Source organism: Nyctereutes procyonoides, unplaced genomic scaffold, assembly GCF_905146905.1.
Source record: "Nyctereutes procyonoides isolate TBG_1078 unplaced genomic scaffold, NYPRO_anot_genome, whole genome shotgun sequence".
Lineage (NCBI taxonomy): Eukaryota > Metazoa > Chordata > Mammalia > Carnivora > Canidae > Nyctereutes > Nyctereutes procyonoides.
Window position 1 is genome coordinate 18,399,477 of NW_026575132.1, and position 22,064 is coordinate 18,421,540.

Below are 22,064 nucleotides of genomic sequence, written 5' to 3' on the forward strand. Positions count from 1 at the left end.
CTTACTTCAACAATTTCAGCTCATGGCCAAATTTATTTATATGTCTATACATTTGCCCTAGCCCTTGAATATTTTAAAGGAAATCTCATATATCATATTATTTTATTCTTAAATACTTTGCTGTATATCTTTTTTAAAAAGGGACTCTTAAATATAAGCACAGTGCCATCTTCAATCTTAAAAAATTACATCAAAAATTAACCAAATTTCCTCAATTCTTGCAGAGATATTTTTCTTTATATTTTTGTAAAACCATATTCCACTTATTTTGCCCTGTAGTTTCTTACGGAGTCTACATTTTGCCTCTCAGAATGTGGCTTAACACATTTCTCCCTTCCCTGAATTTTATGGATATTGAGATTTGACCTAATTTGTTTCAACAGTAGAATTTAGAGTATTTTCGAAGAGCAGCTGATGTCTGCTTCTAAGATAAGTTTCTCTCATTGCCCCTCTTCTTAGTCATGGATTTTTCAGAGGCTGGTTCAAAGATTAGTATGGTGAAGTAATCAACTTCAGAATGCCTTATACTCTAAAGAGAGAACCAGACATAGATACCATTAACTCTACTAAAAAAAATATAATGTGATCTCTTTTTAGATGTTTCCTAGTGCTTCCTTTTGTATCAGTATTAATAGAGGGACAAAGTTTTGGCTCCTCTATGACCATAGAGCTCACCATCTCTCTGAGGTTTAAGCTAGAAGGAATCTTAAAGATTATCCATCACATTGTGTTCTGGAGCCCTCTTGTGTGATGGAGTTGTCCCATGGGCTGCCTCTCTACACCAGGTCTCCGGAACACAATGTGATGGATAATCTTTAAGATTCCTTCTAGCTCTAAACCTCAGAGTGATGATGAGCTCTATGGTACAATACACAACGTTTTTGCAAACTCATGAACTTCCCTTAAAGCAAGACGCGGGCCACGCTCTGGAATAGTAAGGGGAAAAAGATAGACTTAACATTTCAGCTCAACAGAAGTATTTCTGGATTGTCAATAATTCTACAAGTAGACTTAGAATAGACAGTGTATCAACATGCTTCAGTTCTTTTTTCAAGCAAAACAAAACAGCTGCCAGTGACGAGTCATACGTTTGAAGAAAAGTGACAAGGAACAGGGGAGCAACTCCAAATAGAGGCAGTATGGTTTCATCAACTATGGTGTACATTTATTTAAAAGTGTGTGTATCATAACTTTGGATATTTCTCAACTAGTTGTGCCTCATGTTTTGTATTCAGCTAAGATTCATGGATCTGTTTCTTTAGGCACAGACAGCACACATTGTCCTGGAAGATGGAACTAAGATGAAAGGTTACTCCTTTGGCCATCCATCCTCTGTTGCTGGTGAAGTAGTTTTTAACACGGGCCTGGCAGGGTGAGTAATGCTCGTGCTCCAAGGTTTTACTCTTCCTCTGTGTAGAGGAATAACTAGATGACCTGACTCACAGTGGGAAGTTGAAATCATCACATCTTAATAAGACTATATATTCGGGGATCCCTGGGTGGCGCAGCGGTTTGGCACCTGCCTTTGGCCCAGGGCACGATCCTGGAGACCCGGGATCAAATCCCACGTCGGGCTCCCGGTGCATGGAGCCTGCTTCTCCCTCTGCCTGTGTCTCTGCCTCTCTCTCTCTCTCTCTGTGACTATCATAAATAAACAAAATAAAAAAAATATATATATATAAAAGACTATATATTCTCCTGACATTGCTCTGTGCTTGCATGTGGTCTATTTCAGCATACACACAAACTCTTCCCTGCTGCGGTAAAATGAAAGAACACAAATACTGTTATTCCCCTGAAAATAAAGAATAAAATTAATCCTAGAAACCTTGAGTCCAAGGACACAGGTTATATGAGATTACTAAATGGCTTCTGCGAGGGAAGGTATAGATCTGAGTCAGGTAAAAACCAAGCAAGGAAAAGGATGGGTATCACACTGGTGCCATTCCTTTAACACAGTTAAGAATCCAACTTACGCATCTACTATGAACTACTATAAGGAGCTAAGAAAGTTCTTAGGTATTCTGTGTAATTTTGCACTATAGTAAGAAAGGTGAAATAACAGATACATTTATTGTCTTACAGGTTCAGAGATCTAATATTTTCAAAATTTATAAATTGAGACTCAACTCAGTGTTTAAGATTTGCTAATAGATGCGTGGCAACAAAGATAAGAGCTGCCACAGAAATCACACAGCTGTTCTAATCAACCAACAAATGTTTGTTCATTGGGAACCAGAAGACTAAAGTTCTGATCAAATTTCAATGACAATAGATTCTGCAATATTGAGAAAAATCACTTAACCTTTCTGAATCCTAGTTTCCACATCTAAAAATGAAGGAGCTGTATTAGATAGCAATTTGTAGCTGAGATTAAAAAAAAAAACAAACAAGCTGAGTCCTTTAAAAAATTTGGCTGGGTGATTTCAAGAGGTTTCCATTAGAGATTCAATGAACTAAACTTCCTTGGAGTATTTGAGAAATTCTTTAGGAAAATTCAGTTAACCTTATAAAGACAAGGAGACATTGGGTTAACTGATATCGAAGTTATCGACTGATCAAACTTCCATTATATTATTAACATACATTCTTCTGTAAACTCTCGACTCTCTGTTTGAAATGAAGAATATTAGGTGGGTTTTAAAATAGTTCCACTGGTGAGAACATTAAATTACAGTGTATGAAAGCTGTTTGCAAAGTTTTGCTTCGCCAGGCAATTATTTAAGCTTTTCGACAGCACTAATTACTAGCTGTGTTAATATACCTGCCAACAAACAACTGTTTAATATAGATCAGAATGATGGAGGGCACTGGAGTTTTCTTCCCTGTGATAGATTATGGGTAATAAATCTTGTCACATCACAAAAGTCAAACAGGACCTGATGGATTAATTTGCTTCTAACACTGCAGTTCTCTAGGACAAGCAGTATTTATTCATTTACCAGAGAGAGTATTGTAAGCATATGTTTAAAGGGAACGGCCGGTTCTTTTATGGAGAGAAAGAAGAAAGGGAAGTAAAATTAAATTAATTAAAGTTGTTTTTGAAGTAGAAAAAGGCATTCATTAATAAGATTAGTCCACAGACCCTATTTTCCATTGAGAATTGTTGCTTTCATTCATTGTGTGGCTCACTCAGCAAGGTGGTTGATAATTAAAGGGGTTATTTTGTTTTTCATCTTCAAGAAATGCATTTATATTGTGTGTAAGCCTTGGTTAAAAAATTATCAGTTCCTGACAGGTGAGAGGCATCTGAGAAATTAGCTGATGGAGGTGTGGATAAATATTACAGCACTCTAGTCACCTCAGGGGTTGCTGAGCTGAAAGACTAAGTGTTTTGTTGACAAAGGTAGTTCTGGGAGGAGTTTGTCTGGATGGGGTTGAAGAATTTATGTTGACTACTGCCTGAGTTGAACTTTATTGGTTTCAAGGTTGTTGATTCTGTCCCCCTCAGCACCTGAATTCATTTTCAGTAGTACTGATCCACAAGAAAAAATTTGGTTTAACTCTTTCTGCAGAAAGTGAAAAAGTGAGGGGGGCAGTGGGTGAGTACAGGGGTGGGGGGAACCGCATTTGCATTTTATTCAGCACAGAGAACAGCTACAGATAACTGCTGGTATTTACTGGAATAATGTTTCTTAATATTAAGAATAAGAGTGATATACATGCATATATATATATATATATATATATATCATAACATTGAGACTATATGTGTCTTTAACTTTAAAATAAAGACCTAATGCATTCCTCCCTAATTCCACATTAGTAGTTTAAATAGTTATTTGGAATCTTTTGATTTAGAAGTCAGAAGTGCTTCAGGTCAATTTTTGTGGGATTGATTTTTTTCTAGGTTGATAATGATTCTCAAACCTATATACCTCTTTCTAAATCTATTTTAACAATCAAGTATATTGAGCAATTCTTTCTTAGAATATATGTATTCTTGTTTTTCCCCTTTTCCAGACTTTAAAATAAAAACCTACGACCTTTAGGTTATTGGGTAATTCTAGCACAGAGATGAACTCAGTCTTTTTTTTTTTATGATAGTCACACACACAGAGAGAGAGAGAGAGAGAGAGAGAGAGAGAGAGGCAGAGACACAGGCAGAGGGAGAAGCAGGCTCCATGCACCGGGAGCCCGACATGGGATTCGATCCCGGGTCTCCAGGATCGCGCCCTGGGCCAAAGGCAGGCGCTAAACCGCTGCGCCACCCAGGGATCCCTGAACTCAGTCCTTTTAAATGTTCAGTGAATTTTAATAAACATAGATACCCATGAAGTCACTGGTGATGCCAGTGACTTACCAAAGATGTAATCAGGATACTCTTCAGTTTCCTAAAAGACATTTTAAAAAAGTAACTTAAACATTTTTAACAATTAATATTTTGGTGAAACTGGCATCCCTTAATAGTAAATATCAGTTTGGATTCATGTCTGGTAGGCAAGGAGAAACTTCAGGATACCTTCAAACTTTAGATAGAACAGTTTTTTTCAAAGTGAAGACCCATGAAGGAAGTTTTTAAGGAATTAAAGAGTTGAAGATGTAGAGAGAATGAAAATTATGTGCCTTAGTACTTAGTACTTATGAGTCAGTTTATCTTAAAAGCAGAATCAGACCCACAGATACAGAGAACAAACTGATGGTTGCCAGAGGGAAGGGGGGTAACATTGTTGTCAACTATACTCAAATGAAAAAGCTTTTTCAAAAACTCAGTTTGTCTTTTCATATCAGTCGTATGATGGGATAGCTTTTCATACTCTACCATAAAATTTCTTTAGATTTGTAAAATCTAGAGGCATCTTTATAGGATTTTAATCTCATGTTCTCTGATTGTCAAGAGTTCAATAATTAAGAGTACGTATGTGGATTGTAGTTTTGTAGTTACATACATTTTTTTGTTCGTAATTTTTTGGCATCTTTACTCAGGTACCCGGAAGCTCTTACTGACCCTGCCTACAAGGGACAGATTCTCACCATGGCCAATCCCATTATTGGGAATGGTGGAGCCCCTGACACTACTGCACTGGATGAACTGGGACTTAGCAAATATTTGGAGTCTGATGGAATTAAGGTAGTGCCAGTGATGACTATGTAAAAAATCTCAATTCAGGGCACTTAGCTGGCTCAGTTGCTAGAGCATGAGACTCTTGATCTCAGGGTTGTGAGTTTGAACCCCACGTTGGGAATGAAGCCTACTTTACAAAATTAATAAAAAGTCTCAGTTGGGGGGGTAGTTGATTTATTTTTAAGAATTTAAGGCGGTCAAAGTTTCTCCTCAATACTGTAGTACAAATCATTAAACTTGTGTTCTCAACCTTATGTATACGAGAATAATTTTTTACATGATATTATTTTGAATCTCATTTTTCATGGCACTTTTCATTTGTTCTTAATGCCTTGGATGAAACTTGGCTAATTTGGAAAGATGTTGCTATAAGTCTAAATGACAACTATGCTACAAGAAATGGTGATGAATTATGTTTTAAAAGGTCTTTGGTAATCAACTCTGTATCAACTATTTGCCTTTTAATCTTATCCTACTTAGGGGATGAATAAAAGATAGCTATGTGCCAGTCTAAAAGTAAACACATTAAGATTTCCTAATCAAAATAAATTTGGATAATATTAGGAATGTGGACCATAGAAACAATAAAAAAATCTATACTCCAAATTCATCACTCTATTTTTCTTTTTCTTTTTTTTCCCCCACTCTATTTTTGAATGGCTTGGACTGATCATTTAGCTTAATTCTATTTCTCACCATTTCCCCCATATATCTCAGTATCCTTTAAATGAAGATGAAAAATTATTTATTCTTCATGTACATTAAAGTAATTATTAATTAGATTATTGTTAAATGCCATGAAGAAAAAGTACCATGGTGCTGAGATGGGAGCCTAGTTTAGTCATAGAATTTGGCAAATGGGGTAAGACTATTCCTCGATGTGGTAATGAAGGTAATAATGATGTATTTTATTTATTTATTTATTTATTTATTTATTTATTTATTTATTTATTTATGATGTATTTTAAGAGAAGAATGTTGATCTTTTTTTTTCATGTCTCCAGAATTTTAAGCCTTGTATCTGTGGATATAATAAACGTTTTTTTAAAAATTGCAAACAGACTCGTAAGACAAGTCACAAGAGTTGGATAGTATTTTGTGGTCACCCCTTCAAAACAATTCCCTGTCTTTCCAGGTTGCAGGTTTGCTGGTGCTGAATTATAGCGATGACTACCACCACTGGCTGGCTACCAAGAGTCTCGGGCAGTGGCTACAGGAAGAAAAGGTGAGAAATATGCAGGCTGACCTGTCTGAACTAATTCTCTTCTAAACACCAAGGGCCATGTGTTTTTGGTTTAATCCACTACGTGGCACTCACACAGGCTTGATAGCATTTATTTTTGGGGAAAGGACCTAGAGAATGTTTTAGAATCTCTTATTTTCTTGAGCCACTTAATTTTCCCATCCTCTTATATCCAGGATTGCGACATACAACTTGCATCATGGGTTCTAGTACTGGCTTTACCGTTAACTATCTGTGTGATTTTGTGCAGATCGTGTAATCATACCATACTTCCTAAATGTTTAACTCTATGGGATAAATAGATTGCTATTAAATTTCTTTCTGCTCAAACATTACGACTCTATGACATATAATTTGATATAATCTTATTTGAAGTAGTAATTGAAAAAGGTCATAAAACCTTGTCTTATACTTTCCTTAGTTTAAGTATTATTTTCTAATCAAATAAGAGGATTCTCCTGGTTTCAATATCAGATGTACTTAGAGTTAAGAGACCTGCTATATTTTTGGCTTCATCTCCAGTGTTGCTATAGCTGTTTTTTGTTGAATTACTGTGGGGTCTATAACTGATAGAGTATTATTCTGAGAAGCTCTGCCACACAATGAACATCTACCTAAATGTTCCTCCTTTCTGACAAATCAAGAAATCTTGATATTGGCTTCCTGGGTTTCATTCTTTCTAAATCATAAAGAGGGAGAAGAAGGCATCTATATCATCCTCTGAATCATTGCTCTTTCATTCTCAACCATTATCTCCATTCACCTCCATTCGAGACAGCTAATTTTTGTAATGGTCATTTAGGAGACCCTCCGCTTAATGTTTCCTTTGTGTCATCAGGCAACTGATATTACAGCTGCTCTGTGTCAGAACCAAAGGTTTGAGTAAAAACTTAATCCATGACTTGTTAGTTTGTTTTTAAAATGTGCTTTGAAACTTCTTTCATGATCACAGACACATAGAGTAGAAGAGGGTCTAAGTATCTAGTTCACCTCTTTCTGTGTACAGTGAGGAAGAACACGTTGCTCAAACATCACTCAAATAAATGGGAAGAAAAAAAATTAAAACCTGTTTTGTTGCTTCCTAACTCATTGCCCTTTTATTTTACCACAACTGTCTCTATCCAACCACTCAAAGAAAAGAAAACATGGTGGTATTGCCTGATTTCCTAATAGGATGGCCAAATCTCATTACAACCTGACTACTTAATAAGCACCTTCAGAAAAATGAGTTGAGTGTCTCATAGGTAGCCAGAACATTTGGCTTAAAATGTGGATTTGCATATTATTTATATTTCATTGCTTATGAAGTTCACAAATTCCATTATTTATATATATAAATACATTTAATATATAATTATATATTATTATATATTATAATATATATAAATATGTAACATTACCTATTTAACATCCTGTTGTAAAAAGAAACAACACTGTAGCAGAAGATTGATGTTCCGAATTTCTCATTTTTTATTCTGAGGAAGGGCTTGGGTATTAAGAGTCCTGTTCCCAACTGGAACAGCAATTTACCGTGTTCTGACAACACAGTCACCCTGGGTCAGAGAAAAGAAGGAGCAGGGAAATTATTTACTGCTCAAGAAGATAGATGATGCTAAGTTTATAACTTGAAAACAATATGCTGGATCTAATTTCCTCCAATTTCACTGTCACTACAAATTTTTTTTCTTATAGATCCCTGCAATTTATGGAGTGGATACAAGAATGCTGACTAAAATAATTCGGGATAAGGTATGATCATCATCTTTAGCCAATTCTATGTTTCTCTCTCTCTCTCTCTACATAGATAGATAGATAGATAGATAGATAGATATGGATATCTATCTATATATATATTCCTGATATATATCGCATATAGTATATTTATGATGCTCACTCTTTATAAATTAAAAAATATAATATATATTCTATTTTTTCTCAGTGCTTGAGGAATCCAACGATATGAGAGAAAAAATTGGACCAATTTCTGTCATTTGGGCCTCTGTCATCTTGTTTTACTATTTCTGATGTATTTTCAAGACTGAATACTTGATTGGGATGCTTGTTGCCAAATGGACTTGAGATTAATTCACTTGGCAGCAGGTTATTTAGTGCCCACTGTGTGTTCACTGTCCCAGTGAGTTGAGGCCTTTATAATTCTGCTCAAGTGACAGGGTTAGTGAGACCAGTGGAGAAGGTAACCAGGTGCATAACGATTTTGCCTCAATTTAATAGTGACCTGCTGAAAAAGGCAAACAAGGAAGTGTGCAGCATTGGTGCTGTTATTTGTTTAGTCTTGGAAGAGTAATCTGTAAAATTAATGAGTTATATTTCATGGGTGTGTCCAATGAGCCCTGCAAACGTTACTTCAGTTATATAGTCTTTCGTAAGACTGTACCAATGACCTAGATGATAAAAGGTAATTTTATTTTTTGCTTGCATATCTGATTGCTGAACCATCTGACCCCTCCTTTTGAGAATATGTCATCATCATCTGCTTGCTTCTTCTAGTTGGAAAAGGAGGGCACTATTTTTTTCCCTACACAAAACCTTCATATCCCAGACCAGAAAGAAAATTACCTCACTAATGCTAACTTAATTCCCCAAATACCACTAATGTTTCCCATTGAATTTTATTACATAAAAAAGGAAATAATACTATTTCAAAGTGAAATAGACTCTTCAAGAAAATCTATTGTAGACTCCTTATTAGGGGATCCCTGGGTGGCGCAGCGGTTTGGCGCCTGCCTTTGGCCCAGGGCGCGATCCTGGAGACCCGGGATCGAATCCCACGTCGGGCTCCCGGTACATGGAGCCTGCTTCTCCCTCTGCCTGTGTCTCTGCCTCCCTCTCTCTCTCTCTCTGTGACTATCATAAATAAATAAAAAAATATTTAAAAATATTAAAAAAAGACTCCTTATTAGAATGCACATTGACATAGGATCTCTGTAAAGAGAAAGAAGAGCTTTCTGAAAACAGCCTTTTGAAGAAGGCACAGCCACACACCCATGACTGGAAGGAAGACATTGAGAGCTTACACAGTCCTTCCACTCCACCTATGATTTCACTTCCTCCTCCATAATTTTCCTGAGATACCAATGAGAATGACATGCTGGTACTTTCCACCCTTACTCATTCCCAGGTGACTGCTCCTTTCCTTAAGGGATACATTTCAGAAGGAAATAAAGGCTTCTTTCTCTTCCCTTCAATGCAGTGATTTCCTTGGACCAAGGCAAATCAATGAATTATCTTGACTTTCCCCAACCCCACCTGGTAAAGTCTTGGTTACTAAATGCAATATGCTATTTTTGTTAAATAGATAAAGCTACGCCTACTAGCAAATAAGTAATTCTTATGACATATCTAATAATAAAACATTGGCTGTGTTCAGGCTAGCAAGGCTAATTTGTGAAAACCTCACAGAGGTCTAAACATTCTTTAAAATTCAGGGCCTTAGGGACAACAGGACATTAACATATTCAAAGCAGCAAATATTTTCAACTCTACTTCTCAAAAGTTGTGACTTATAGAGCATTTTCACATCACTTTGTAAATTAATTTTACTACCCTAATTTACTTAATTCTCCTTCTTTTCAAATTTCTACAACTTTTAGATTTCTTATTTTCTTCTCAATAGATTGTCTCATCCATGTCCCCAGTGAACTATCTTTAGGGCACATGCATCGAGGGAAGAGGTACCCTAAATGCTCTAATTTGCACCAGCCTGGAACTCAGTCAGACACCTGAATTCTGATGCCTTTTGAATTTGCTTACTCTAGGTGCCAGTTTCCACCCTAAAAAAAAAATAAAAATAAAAAATAATAAAAAATAAATAAATAAATAAATAAATAAATAAATAAATAAATAAATTGTACTTCCCAGGGTGTTTCTCGAAACATATTGTGCAAATTACTTCATCTTTCCTGGTTGAGAAGATGAGAGACTTCTGCTGATGGTTATGAGCAGTTATAGAGACATTTAGATCTTGGAGCAGCCATTTCAATCCCCGTGGATGGATCCTGTCAGTACCTTAACTATTGCTTCCTTTTAACTAATTTTGTTTTTGATAGGGTACCATGCTTGGGAAGATTGAATTTGAAGGTCAGTCGGTGGATTTCGTGGATCCAAATAAGCAGAATTTGATTGCTGAGGTTTCAACCAAGGTGAGAGATTTCCCTTCCATTTTTTTTGTAGTTTTATTTCTTAGAATATCAAAATCTTCACGTAGGCTGAGGTCATCTTCCTGAAGCACCCACGTTGAGGGGGAGAGGATCTCATAGCTGCTAAAATATATATTACAAATTGGTGCATTTATTTTTTTAATTTGTTTAAAGATTTTATTTATTTATTTATTTATTTATTTATTTATTTATTTATTTATTTATGACAGAGAGAGAGAGAGAGAGAGAGAGAGAGAGAGAGAGAGAGGCAGAGACAGAAGCAGGCTGCATGCAGGGAGCCCGACATAAGCCATCCGGGCTGCCCCAAATCAGTGTATTTAAAGTTAGTAACTTTTACTTGCTGCAATGTAGCATCATTCAGAATGACTCTAGAGAACAGCATCTTATGAAGAATTCGTGCTGTGAGAACTTTGGTGCACCAGGGCCTTTCCTTAAGAAAATGTTATTAAAAGACTGAAAAATCACCTAATTAATAGCATGTCAGCCTCAGTGAAAACATACATTGATATTATCTGATATTCCCATTCCTATGCCTATTCACATGGAAAGGGGGACCATGATTATGGGTCCCTGAGGATCAGTCCTAGCCTTGATGCTGACGTTGGTCACAAACATGCATTCACAGGATGGTGAAGCATAAGAAATATGAGTTGCTAAAGACAGTGAATTTTATTTATTTTTTAAAAAATTTTTAAAAGATTTTATTTATTTATTAATGAGAGACACAGAGAGAGGCAGAGACACAGGTAGAGGGAGAAGCAGGCTCCATGCAGGGAGCCCGATGTGGGACTCCATTCTGGGACTCCAGGATCACACCCTGGGCCAAAGGCAGGCACCAAACCGCTGAGCCACCCAGGCGCCCCAAGACAGTGAATTTTAAATTAGACATGTAATTTTTTATATATTTGGAACCTGAATATGTCATATGCAATATTCCCTTGTTTTTAATTCTAAAATATGTCCATTCAAATGGCATGAAACTTTTTTTGTTTTTGTTTCTATACATTCCCCTGTAAAGTGATTTAGTTGAAGACACAGCATGAAAAAGGGTGATTTTTCTTTTTAGAATTGAAAACTACCTGGGAGATCTACTGTGGCCTTTTCCACATGTGAGGAACACTGACCTAGAGAAATTCACCTTAAAATAAATTCTGTAGTCATAAGGTTAAAAATAGTGCATAATACATTCCTCTCTTCAAGACTCATAATGCACATTCATATATTCATGTGTGGTCTTGCTTAAAACTTGCCATTCTGTATGGGGAGTATATAATGTACTTTGTGTGGGGACCAGCAACAAGGAGCCTCTCTGTATTTTTGTCTACATCAAATCAAGAGAGCGATTGCAATGGTGAAAACTGACTCTGTTTCTTAATGCTAGTGCAATTAAATAATTTCACTGTAGCTGTGATAAAATGAATGTTTGTATCAGATTATATTTCTTCTCTGAGTTTTGTTTGGATATGGTTGATAACTTAATTCATTGTCTTGTAATTGCAATTTGATGTAGCTACAACTAGATGGTAATATTGCTTTCTTTTGTAGAGGCCTAAGGTTAAAAATAAATCTATACTTTTTCAGATTATTTGATGAGAGAGCTGATCTGTAGCACTTATGGATCAGCTCAGCAATAATTTCCCCAGATCATGGAAGGAATGGGGCATTTTTTTTTCTCTAGAATAGTTAACAGGGGAAAAATGTGACAAATTTTATAGATAGATAGATGATAGATAGATAGATAGATAGATGTATTTCAAGTGCAATTTAAGGATTATGATTTCCCATTCTATAGAGTTTGTGGAAAGTGGCGAGTAGACATTTCAGTTAAAGTAAAATGCTCTTTCAAATATCCAGGTTGCAACTTTCCTCTAAAACCTTTTGGAAACATTGAAATCATCCTAAATACAGGATATACTAGGTAACTCTCAAAGCCATAGTCCGTGTGGGCACCCAGCCCTCTAGGCTTTCTCTCCATTTCTATTATTTCTCCTTTTATGACTTTGGGGAACTGCTTCTTGGGTAAATGCCTGTGAAAATAGATCTAGCTCCAAGCAGTGCTTAAGATGTAGGTAATGATTATGATATGCTCAGGGATCCTTTTATGAAGTCTACATTTAAATGTAAATGATTGCATAACCTAAAGAGACCAGTGGTCTACACTAGTTTAGCAATCCTCTGCCTCTCATACTGATTTTATCCATTAGCTCCATTGCATAAGCCTAATGCACAACAGCTCTGGCCCATCCAAACTTTATTGCAAGTTGAGGATCAAGTGGTATTTAAAGCATGATGTATCTATTACCACATCTGTCTAGCGCTGAATCAGGCAATAATACTTGAAAATTCCATTGCCACTGGTTGTTAAGAGGTAAAACATGGGAGAGCTTATTGTTAACTATGGAAGCAACTAATTTCTTAGGGATCATTGTTATTACTGTAATCAACATTTTGTATAAAACAGCAAAGTATCATTTCCCTCATAAAAAAAAAAAGATACAGTTTGTGGCACTCGCTGTGCCTTATAAATTGATTGTTAACAGCCAGTCACTCCCTAGTAGTTAGCAATCAATCTGTTGCCAATAGAAGTGCAAAGCATCCTCAGATGTGTTTATGATATTGGCGTGTTGCTCCTGGCTGGTACTTCCCTCTCACTGTCTGCTTGTTAAAATGGCAGGATGTCAAGGTGTATGGCAAAGGAAACCCCACGAAGGTGGTAGCTGTAGACTGTGGGATTAAAAACAATGTAATTCGACTACTAGTAAAGGTAAGTAATCTGTTCCGTCTGAAAGGTGAGGATTTGTAATTTTTTGAGGATTTGTAATATTGATCTTTCAGGTTAAACTGATCTCCTTTCTCTGTTTCAGAGAAAATTTGTGTGTTCCCTTGGAATGCCGGGGGATCTGCTCTCTAGTTGTCTTTGATCTACAAAATAACACATGTATCCCTGTTAAAATTAGAGATGTAGACTATATATATATATTTTTAAAAAATCTTTAAAGGCCACAGGCACAGAGAAGAATGATGGCTATTCTTACCACATATTGACTGACATTCTGAGATATGCCATGTTTACTTTCTTTGGGTTTAGAGATGACCAGTCAGTTGGAGAATTCCTCTACTGGACTCTGTTTATTATGTGCCAGCTTTTTACAGGGATCATGGCCTGATACAGTGCAAATTTTCATGTGGATTGATATAAACTTTTAGACAACCAATTAAAATCAAACCTTAAAAATCCTTCAGGAGGGTGTCACCATTATTATAATTTTTTCTTGAATATTGTTTTGTTGCGATTTTTCCTCCTCCCACCTCTCCATCTCTCCCTCTCTCCCTCTCTGTGATTCTCTGTTTCTGCTGATGCTGTCTCAGAGATCAAAGACTGTGTTTCTCTCTCTCCCTCGGTCTCAAACACTCATGCATACACAACATGCAGACACACACACACACACACAGACATTTGCATAACACCAACATAGTGTGAGTATAGAGGAATTCTTCAAATCACCTTTGCTTTGTTAGAGAATATCACCAATATACAAATCATGATTTCATATTCTGGTCAATTCTATTAACTAAAATTTGCATGGACTCTTCAGTAGCAGATGCTCTCAATGGCCTATATATATCTCCTTCTCATTTTACCATTATAAGGCATTTTGCCCAACCACCCCTTGAAACGTCTCTACTTCATTGCTTGCAGCCTCTCTTTAGATGGTTGGAGCCTGTTGGGAAGTAGGAAATATCACACAATTAATGATCCCAGAGCAATTCCAACCCAATGACTAGAGAAGGTCAGCATGTAGATATCCGAACATCTTTGTCCCATGACTGAGCTATCTTGAGGGTGGATAGTCAACACTGGCTCTCAGAGCTCCCCAGTGGACTGAAGCTCTAATTGTCCATAGGGCTTGGTAATGCACACTTCATGGGGTGCTTCACAGTGTCACTTTCTGTTGGTACTTCTTAGAAACCCTTCCAAATATACTTCTTTCCCTCAAATCCTTGTCTTAGGAGATGCTTCAAGGGAAACCATCAAAGATATCTTCCTACTGACTTCTATATACAAAAGTTCTAATTATTCTCTCAGAGGTATAAATACTACAGGTAATATGAGAAAACCCTAGGAAGGAAGGTTGATGAAATTTGGTCAGATTTTTTAAAAAGCAAAACTAAAAAAGGTGAGAGGTGGACCAACTAAAAATTTGCAGAAAATAGATTTATCTTTTTTTTTTTTTTTTTGGTCACTCTCTCTACGGCAGGTAGTGAAAATAACCTATATTCCTGGGTTCCCAGTCAGGAAATCCTTAGGTTCCGAAACCTCTTGAAGTAGGGAAAGTGTGTTATCTATTTTTTCAGGATCAAAAGTTTAGTGGTATTTTTTTCTCCACTTTCTATTGACCATTGGCTTTGTATACATCACACAAAACACAGTGAGCCACCAAGGACATTTTCCTCAGCATTCTCTGTTTGAATCATGTACTATTCTTCCCTCCACCTTAGGGAGAGGTTAGTCAAGAGATAGTCTAGGCAAAATTACCCTTTGGCAAAGAAAAATATTATTAAATTGATCATTTTTGCCTCTCTTTTCCAGCGAGGAGCTGAAGTGCATTTAGTTCCCTGGAATCATGATTTCACCAAGATGGAGTATGATGGGCTTTTAATTGCCGGAGGACCCGGAAACCCCGCTCTTGCACAACCACTAATCCAGAATGTCAAAAAGGTGCAGTAAACCTGGGGGTAATGTGTATCTGTGTGTGAGGTCAGAGGAAGTCTGCTCCATGCTGCTGAAAAGGTGGTAATATATTTTAGGTATTCAGATGTTCTTTAGTGCTCCTATCTGTGACCTCTGGGGCAGTGTCAGCTATTATATGAGAGGAACCAGTGAGGAGAGAGCACCAGAGGAAAAATAACCTTTATTCAGGCAAAGTAACTGAGATTGTGTCCTTGAGTTAAGAGAGCTAGAGTCCAATCTCCATATATGCCTTTCTGTGCAATTGTAAAATGACAGTTCATGTTTCTCACCATGATCTTGGGACCTATAACACCTTCAAGTTTCTGAAGATAAATATTAAGTTTTGTTTAGTTTGAATATGAGGTACATTTTTCAAATTCTACTGCTACACATTTGTCAGTCATATTCTTATTTATAGTCTAACTTTTTATTCAATTACTCTTCTCTTTACCTTGTTAATTAAGAAAAAAAAAGATGCTTCATTTTTATTCCTTTAGAGGCAGCATTTATTTTTTTTTTGGAACTGTACTTCTGGTTAATAAAAATTTTCCCTGATTTAGATTTTGGAGAGTGATCGCAAGGAGCCATTATTTGGAATCAGTACAGGAAATTTAATAACAGGACTGGCTGCTGGTGCCAAAACCTACAAGATGTCCATGGCCAACAGGTAAGACTGTTATATGTCTTTTTACAGGTCAAACTAGCTCTGAAATACTACTAATGGTAATTAACACAAAAGCCCTAGAGAACTTACATGCCATTTTCTTCAGAAAAAACAGATAATCGTATTATTACATAGTTCACAGTTGTTTGGTTACCTGATACCACTTTTATTGCATTTTTGAAAGGCAGCCTTCTCTAACAATGACATTGCTATAGTTTATTTTCCTCCCTTGGCATAAATTGAGATTATGTTCAATCAAATGATATTCCAAGGGAAACTGTTCTGGTTTCCAAACTTGGTATCAGAGCACTGATAACATTGTAAGACTAGTGTGACTTAACCACCGGGAAGTCTTCACATCCTCTCCATTTTACTTCCTTACCCCACATAATGCCAATTTATTCAACATGGTGCCCTCCGCCATGGCCTACCCTCCACAGAAAGTGGAATTCAAAATGATTCAGGACAGAGTAGTTGTCTCTTTATTATTTACCAAAAACTCTTCTCTGGCTTTAAAATTACATATCTCCCTTAACATAAATAACTTGTATTTGTCTGTTAAGCTAGTGAGCAACTCTTAACTATTTGTTATGAGCACAGTTCTCCTTTTTACTGATGGTAGAAGTTGAGTAGACCTGGTATTTAACACACAGTAAAGCTTCCTGAATTGATTTCTGTTGCTAAAATTATTGGCATTAACAGTCTATGGCTTTTCTCACAGAATAATTTCCACTAAGCAATTGAAATTTTCATATTTTAATAGATTTTCCTCATTCACTATTTTACAATGAATGCATTTATATTCTTTTCTTCACTTTTTCTGTTTCCTATTCTTTTTCTCCTTTTCTCTCCAGAGGGCAGAATCAGCCAGTTTTGAATATCACAAATAGACAGGCTTTCATTACTGCTCAGAATCATGGCTATGCCCTGGACAACACCCTTCCTGCTGGCTGGAAACCACTTTTTGTGAATGTCAATGATCAAACCAATGAGGTAAGTGCTCTCAATAAACCTGTTCAGTTGGCAATGGGTAATGCAGGGCTTTTCATACTCTGCTGTATAGACATCTTATTTATGTGGACTTTTTTGGTGTGTGTGTGTGTGTGTGTGTGTAAGAACTCTTTTTATAGGTTATTTCCCATAGTCCTCTGCTTTTTAAAAAGTCATTTCTGTCTTATTCTCTCATCAGTTGGCTCATTAAGATCCACTCTTTGAGTGGTTAATCAGTGATCATCTTAGCACATTCATTCTAGTGGTGGAGGTCTCTTTGGGCCTAGTCTATGAATTAACATCTCCACACAATTACATCTACTCCAAATCTAATACCAATATATCATACCAAACTTCAATTCTAAATATGCTTAAATTAAAAAAATAACTCTCATTTTATTCTTATTTTTTACCCTTACAATACCACCATATAATAAAAAAAAACTTTTCCCCCCAAATTAATTATAAAATAATAAAATAACAAATCATACACCCATAACTAAATACCCAACTCCAACCCAATTAAAAAAAAAACACAAATCCCAAAAATACCCATCAAACACACTCATCAATCCAACCCACTAACCCTCCTTCCAAAAAAAAAAACCACAAAACTTTTCAAATCATCTCCTCCCCCAACCAAATTATACCTAACCCCTCCTACTCCCTTCCCCCCATCCCATCTTACATACCCCCCCATCTTCACAACACACAACAAAACAAAACCACCTTACCATAAAAAACATCCTCCCCAATCTCCCCCCCACCACCACCATCCTCACATTTACCCTCACCCACAAACCTCTTCATCAAATCACCCCCATACACAATAAACCCCAAACCCCCCATAACACCATTTCCTAACATACCAAAAAACCCCAAACCCTATCATCACCTCCCCAACCTCCCCCATCATCACATACAAAAACAAACCTACGAACACCCATCCACACAACTACTTACCATAACCCAATATTACCACATCACCTTCCTACACAATCACACAATAAAACACCATACCATCACAAAACCACCCACATATCCCAACCCCCCCCCCAACCTCAGTCACCTTTTATTTATCCATTAATTTGCTAATAAACAGCCTCCTTATATTAACTCATTTCATGTTATTTCTTAATTGTGATTTCATTCACAACTATACTTTTGTCTACCTATGTCATACTACAAATAGCAAACACCTGTAATTCTATCAGCGTCATTATTTTTTAATTTAAATATTTGTATTTTTTTTGTGAGTTTTTGGTTCAGAGCTCAAGGTCCTCCTTTCAAACAAGAGCTTGTGGCGACACCGAAATGTCTGGAAAGTTGAGTGTGGCTTCTTCTCTCACACCCTATGGCCTCCAGTACTAAGAACTATAGTTCTTCTCTGTCAGAGGATACCCCCAGAGAAGACACCTGGGCAAAATGAGGAGAATCAGAATTTTCCTTCTGTAAATTCTACTTCCTCATCCCTGAAGTGCCTTTGTAGATGTAGATGTTTAGTTCATTTTTAAAGATTTTTAGGAAATAATGATTCTTAATAGCCCAATCGGTATAAACAATATTTACCCATGATGAAACATGTAAAGAAAATTTTGGGTGCCTGGGTGGCTCAGCTGGTTAAGCATCTGCCTTTGGCTCAGGTCATGATCCCAGAGTCCTGGGATGGAGCTCCCATGGGCCTCCTTGCTCAGCAGGGATCCTGTCTTCCTCTCCCTCTGCACCTCACCCCCCACTTGTGCTCTCTTTCTCTCAAATAAATAAATAAAACCTTTTAAAAATTATTTTAAAAAAAGAAAAAGAAAATTTGGTTACATACATTTATGGCCTAATGCATGCTGAATACTATTTTTTTTATTTAAAAATATTTTGCCCATATTAGTATTTCAGATTAGGGACATTGAAATTAAGACATGCAATATGAAGTAGCACTCAATCCCTTTTTTTTGGCCTGCCAAATAGTTGCAAAATGAATATTTTTGTTGAAGTTTATCATGTCTCGTGAAACAACAGAAGTAAATTCATTGGTAAAGTTTAAGAATAAGCTTTGGAGATATTTTTAGAGCTGATAGAAATTTTCAAAATCCAGTTATTTCTAACTTTAGGATACATAAGTAGTATAGCTTTAATTTCTTTTGTATTACTAGAGTTTTATTTAGAAGAAACCATTTAGAAGAAAATAACTCATAATTAAGGCAATGAAAACTTGACATTCTCACAAGGGATGATCTGAAATGTTCATTGTCTAGAACAATGTCTATTCTTTTGATAGAATTTGAAGTGAACAATTAGAAATGTTTATTTGATATAATTCTTAGAGTAGTAAATACTTAGTTTTGCCAATTTGGGCAGAAAAACAAAAAACAAACATTGCATATAAATACTTATCCTAAAAAATTGTTACTTAATTGAAGATCAAATTTAACTGGGCATATATGTATTTTATCTATCAGCTTATGAATTTTCTAACTAGTTGATTCTATTTTTTTTTCTAGTACCTATTTGATTCTTTTTTCTCATTGATAAAGAAAGGTAAAGGCACCACAATTACATCGGTTCTACCGAAGCCAGCACTAGTTGCATCTCGAGTTGAGGTTAGTATATGTGGGCTTCTTTTGGTTTATGTATTTTTGATTTTCTCCATCATATGATAATTTTTTAAATGAATGATGTTAGCCATTATAATGTTTATAAAAATGATTGGTAATCTTGTAATTACCCATTATGTTAGCATCTAACTATTTGGTCTGTTCTTGATGGTGTTCATTGGGATTTTCATGTTTTGATTTAAAATCATATCTTTTGCAGTTTGCTTGTTCTAGAATATTTGTAACAAAATAATTTAATAAAGAATAAGCTTTTAGTTTAGAATTTGATATGTTCTATCACTTAATAACTATAGCCTTATATATGCTTGAGATACAGTTCAGGTTATAGAATCATTAGAAACAATATAACCTTTTTTGTTTCAGCTAGAAGAATTATTATTCAAAAGCATGAATAGAATAATATTATTTTATTTAAAAGGAGCAAATGGATAAGAAGTACTATAGCGCAAACTTGAGTCCTTATTTGTGTATATGTATAGATTGATATAAGGTTTCTATCCATTTCCTTCATAGTTAAACCACACATATAACCAAATCATTATTATATAAAATTCAGAAGAATGTATATGTATTTTCAAGTATATATATATATATATGTGTGTGTGTGTGTATATATATATATCAACTCTTTTTACAAATAGAAATAATTGAATTATATGTTTACATGAAATGATAATTTGAGTTGGATGCTGTTTTAAGGATTTCCATGGCAGCCTTTTTTCCTGAGATGGAAAAATTGGAGGTAATCAACCCACCCAGTATGGAATCAAATTGTGGGTTCTTGGTAGCCAAAGAAGCCATGTACTTACTATATAGCATTTTTCTCAGGATATCAACTGAGGTTTCAGATGTTTTTCTTTTGTTAATGATGAGAAAAAAGATAATACCTTTGCATGTAGTAGGCATCCAATAAATACTTGTTGAGACAAACCAAGTTTCCCAAGTTCTTGTCTTTTGCAGTGGCCCTTTTCCTCTGAAGGGTTTGGCACTGGTGCCTAAAAAATAAGCAGTATAGTTATTTGCTTGGAATCATACATACAACCTGTAGAATTTCATTTGCTTAGATATGAGCTTTTTCTTATTTCATTTTCTGTAAGTATTTCTGGCACGAACTATAAAGGTGAAAGTGTGAATATGAAAGTTCACTCATGTCCCTTGCCTTCTCCGTTTTCATTTGGCCCAGAGTCTTGCTTTGTTCAGAAGAAAACTATGAAATATTGAATACACTTAAATTTTAGGGAGATTCTTATCATATATATACACACACATAGATGTATGTATTCACATATATATTTACATAATTTTTTGATATTTATATATCTTTAAATAAGATGTAGACCTCTTCTCAAAATTTCTTACTTAGGTGAAAAACACCTCATGAAATTTGGAAATTAGACTTTTAAATTGTTAGTCTTTTCCCTCACATATTATGTATTTTTTGAAACGTTGTACTTTAAATCATCTAAACGATGTAGTTAGGACTTCCCTTTCTGGAAATTGCTGATTTTCCCCTCTTACTAATCAGAGCAATGTCATTTTCTTATTGCTTACAGGTTTCCAAGGTCCTTATCCTAGGATCGGGGGGGCTGTCCATTGGTCAGGCAGGAGAATTTGATTACTCAGGATCACAAGCTGTAAAAGCCATGAAGGTGAGAGATCTTTGTAAGAATTAATATACTCCTTTAATGAGTCTAATTAGTATTTTATAATTTAGATTTATGACACTACCTCTTTTCAAAGTCATTATAATTGATTTTCTCAACTATTTCTTGCACATCTTATATTAAAGAAACTTTGATCACAGGCAAAACTTTTAACTTTCGCAAAATTTTTTTGCAATTTGCAAATCAAGAACTTTAGAGTGGTCTCCAAAATTATCTGTTACCACCTATTTATACTGAAAACATAGAAAGCCACATTTACAGATATTCCTCATTTCTTTGGAGGCAGTGAGACAAGTAAAATATACTTGTCTTTTGTGTGAAAGAGGAAATTTGCCTATCCTTAGTGCTCTAAGATAAATGTTCTAGAGTATGCTTCAGGCATCGCTGTGGTTAAAATGGAAAGATCCAGTTGAGGTAGCAAAGGCAACATATGTCTTTTGTCCAAGCTTTAGAAGTTGTTATCTGTTCCTCTGGGACTCAACTTCTCATCTGTGACTTGGGCTGGATGACTGACCAGAACGATGAGGTGGGTTTTCATGTGGAAAAGAGGATTTGATACTCATGTGGGAAAGAACACCCACCCTGTTTCTTCAAAGTCTCTTAATATCTCCCCAACCCTGTATCATAGTAAAACAAACCTTTAGAAAAACTTCATTGTACATACAAGGTATTTCTATTAAAGAGCTAACTTGGCTTCTCTTTGCTGTCCTTATTTACTTGAATGATCCCCATTTTGTTGCTAATCAGTTGTCCAGTGTATGTGAGCTCTTCTGTGACCTTGCCTCTGGCTTTGCAGTGCAAAGCCATTCTCCAGAGACTTGGCTAGGAGAAAGCAACACAAAGAAGACAGGAGACTAGGACAACAAAGGCAGGAAAACATTTGGCCAGAATTTTTCTTTTTGTTTTATTTCTGTGCTAT

General features: G+C 35.8%; 1 protein-coding gene across 1 annotated transcript in view; it reads left to right on the forward strand.

Moving 5' to 3' along the window:
- Window positions 1-22,064, forward strand: part of CPS1 (carbamoyl-phosphate synthase 1) — a 122,219-nt gene that overhangs the window by 21,235 nt on the left and 78,920 nt on the right. Inside the window, exons 2-12 of the mRNA XM_055345190.1 lie at window positions 1,263-1,372; window positions 4,927-5,071; window positions 6,201-6,290; window positions 8,001-8,057; window positions 10,376-10,468; window positions 13,161-13,250; window positions 15,078-15,206; window positions 15,779-15,885; window positions 16,737-16,875; window positions 19,374-19,466; window positions 21,035-21,130. Of these exons, the coding sequence (XP_055201165.1) occupies window positions 1,263-1,372; window positions 4,927-5,071; window positions 6,201-6,290; window positions 8,001-8,057; window positions 10,376-10,468; window positions 13,161-13,250; window positions 15,078-15,206; window positions 15,779-15,885; window positions 16,737-16,875; window positions 19,374-19,466; window positions 21,035-21,130 (1,149 nt within the window). The remainder of the gene's footprint in view (window positions 1-1,262; window positions 1,373-4,926; window positions 5,072-6,200; window positions 6,291-8,000; window positions 8,058-10,375; window positions 10,469-13,160; window positions 13,251-15,077; window positions 15,207-15,778; window positions 15,886-16,736; window positions 16,876-19,373; window positions 19,467-21,034; window positions 21,131-22,064) is intronic.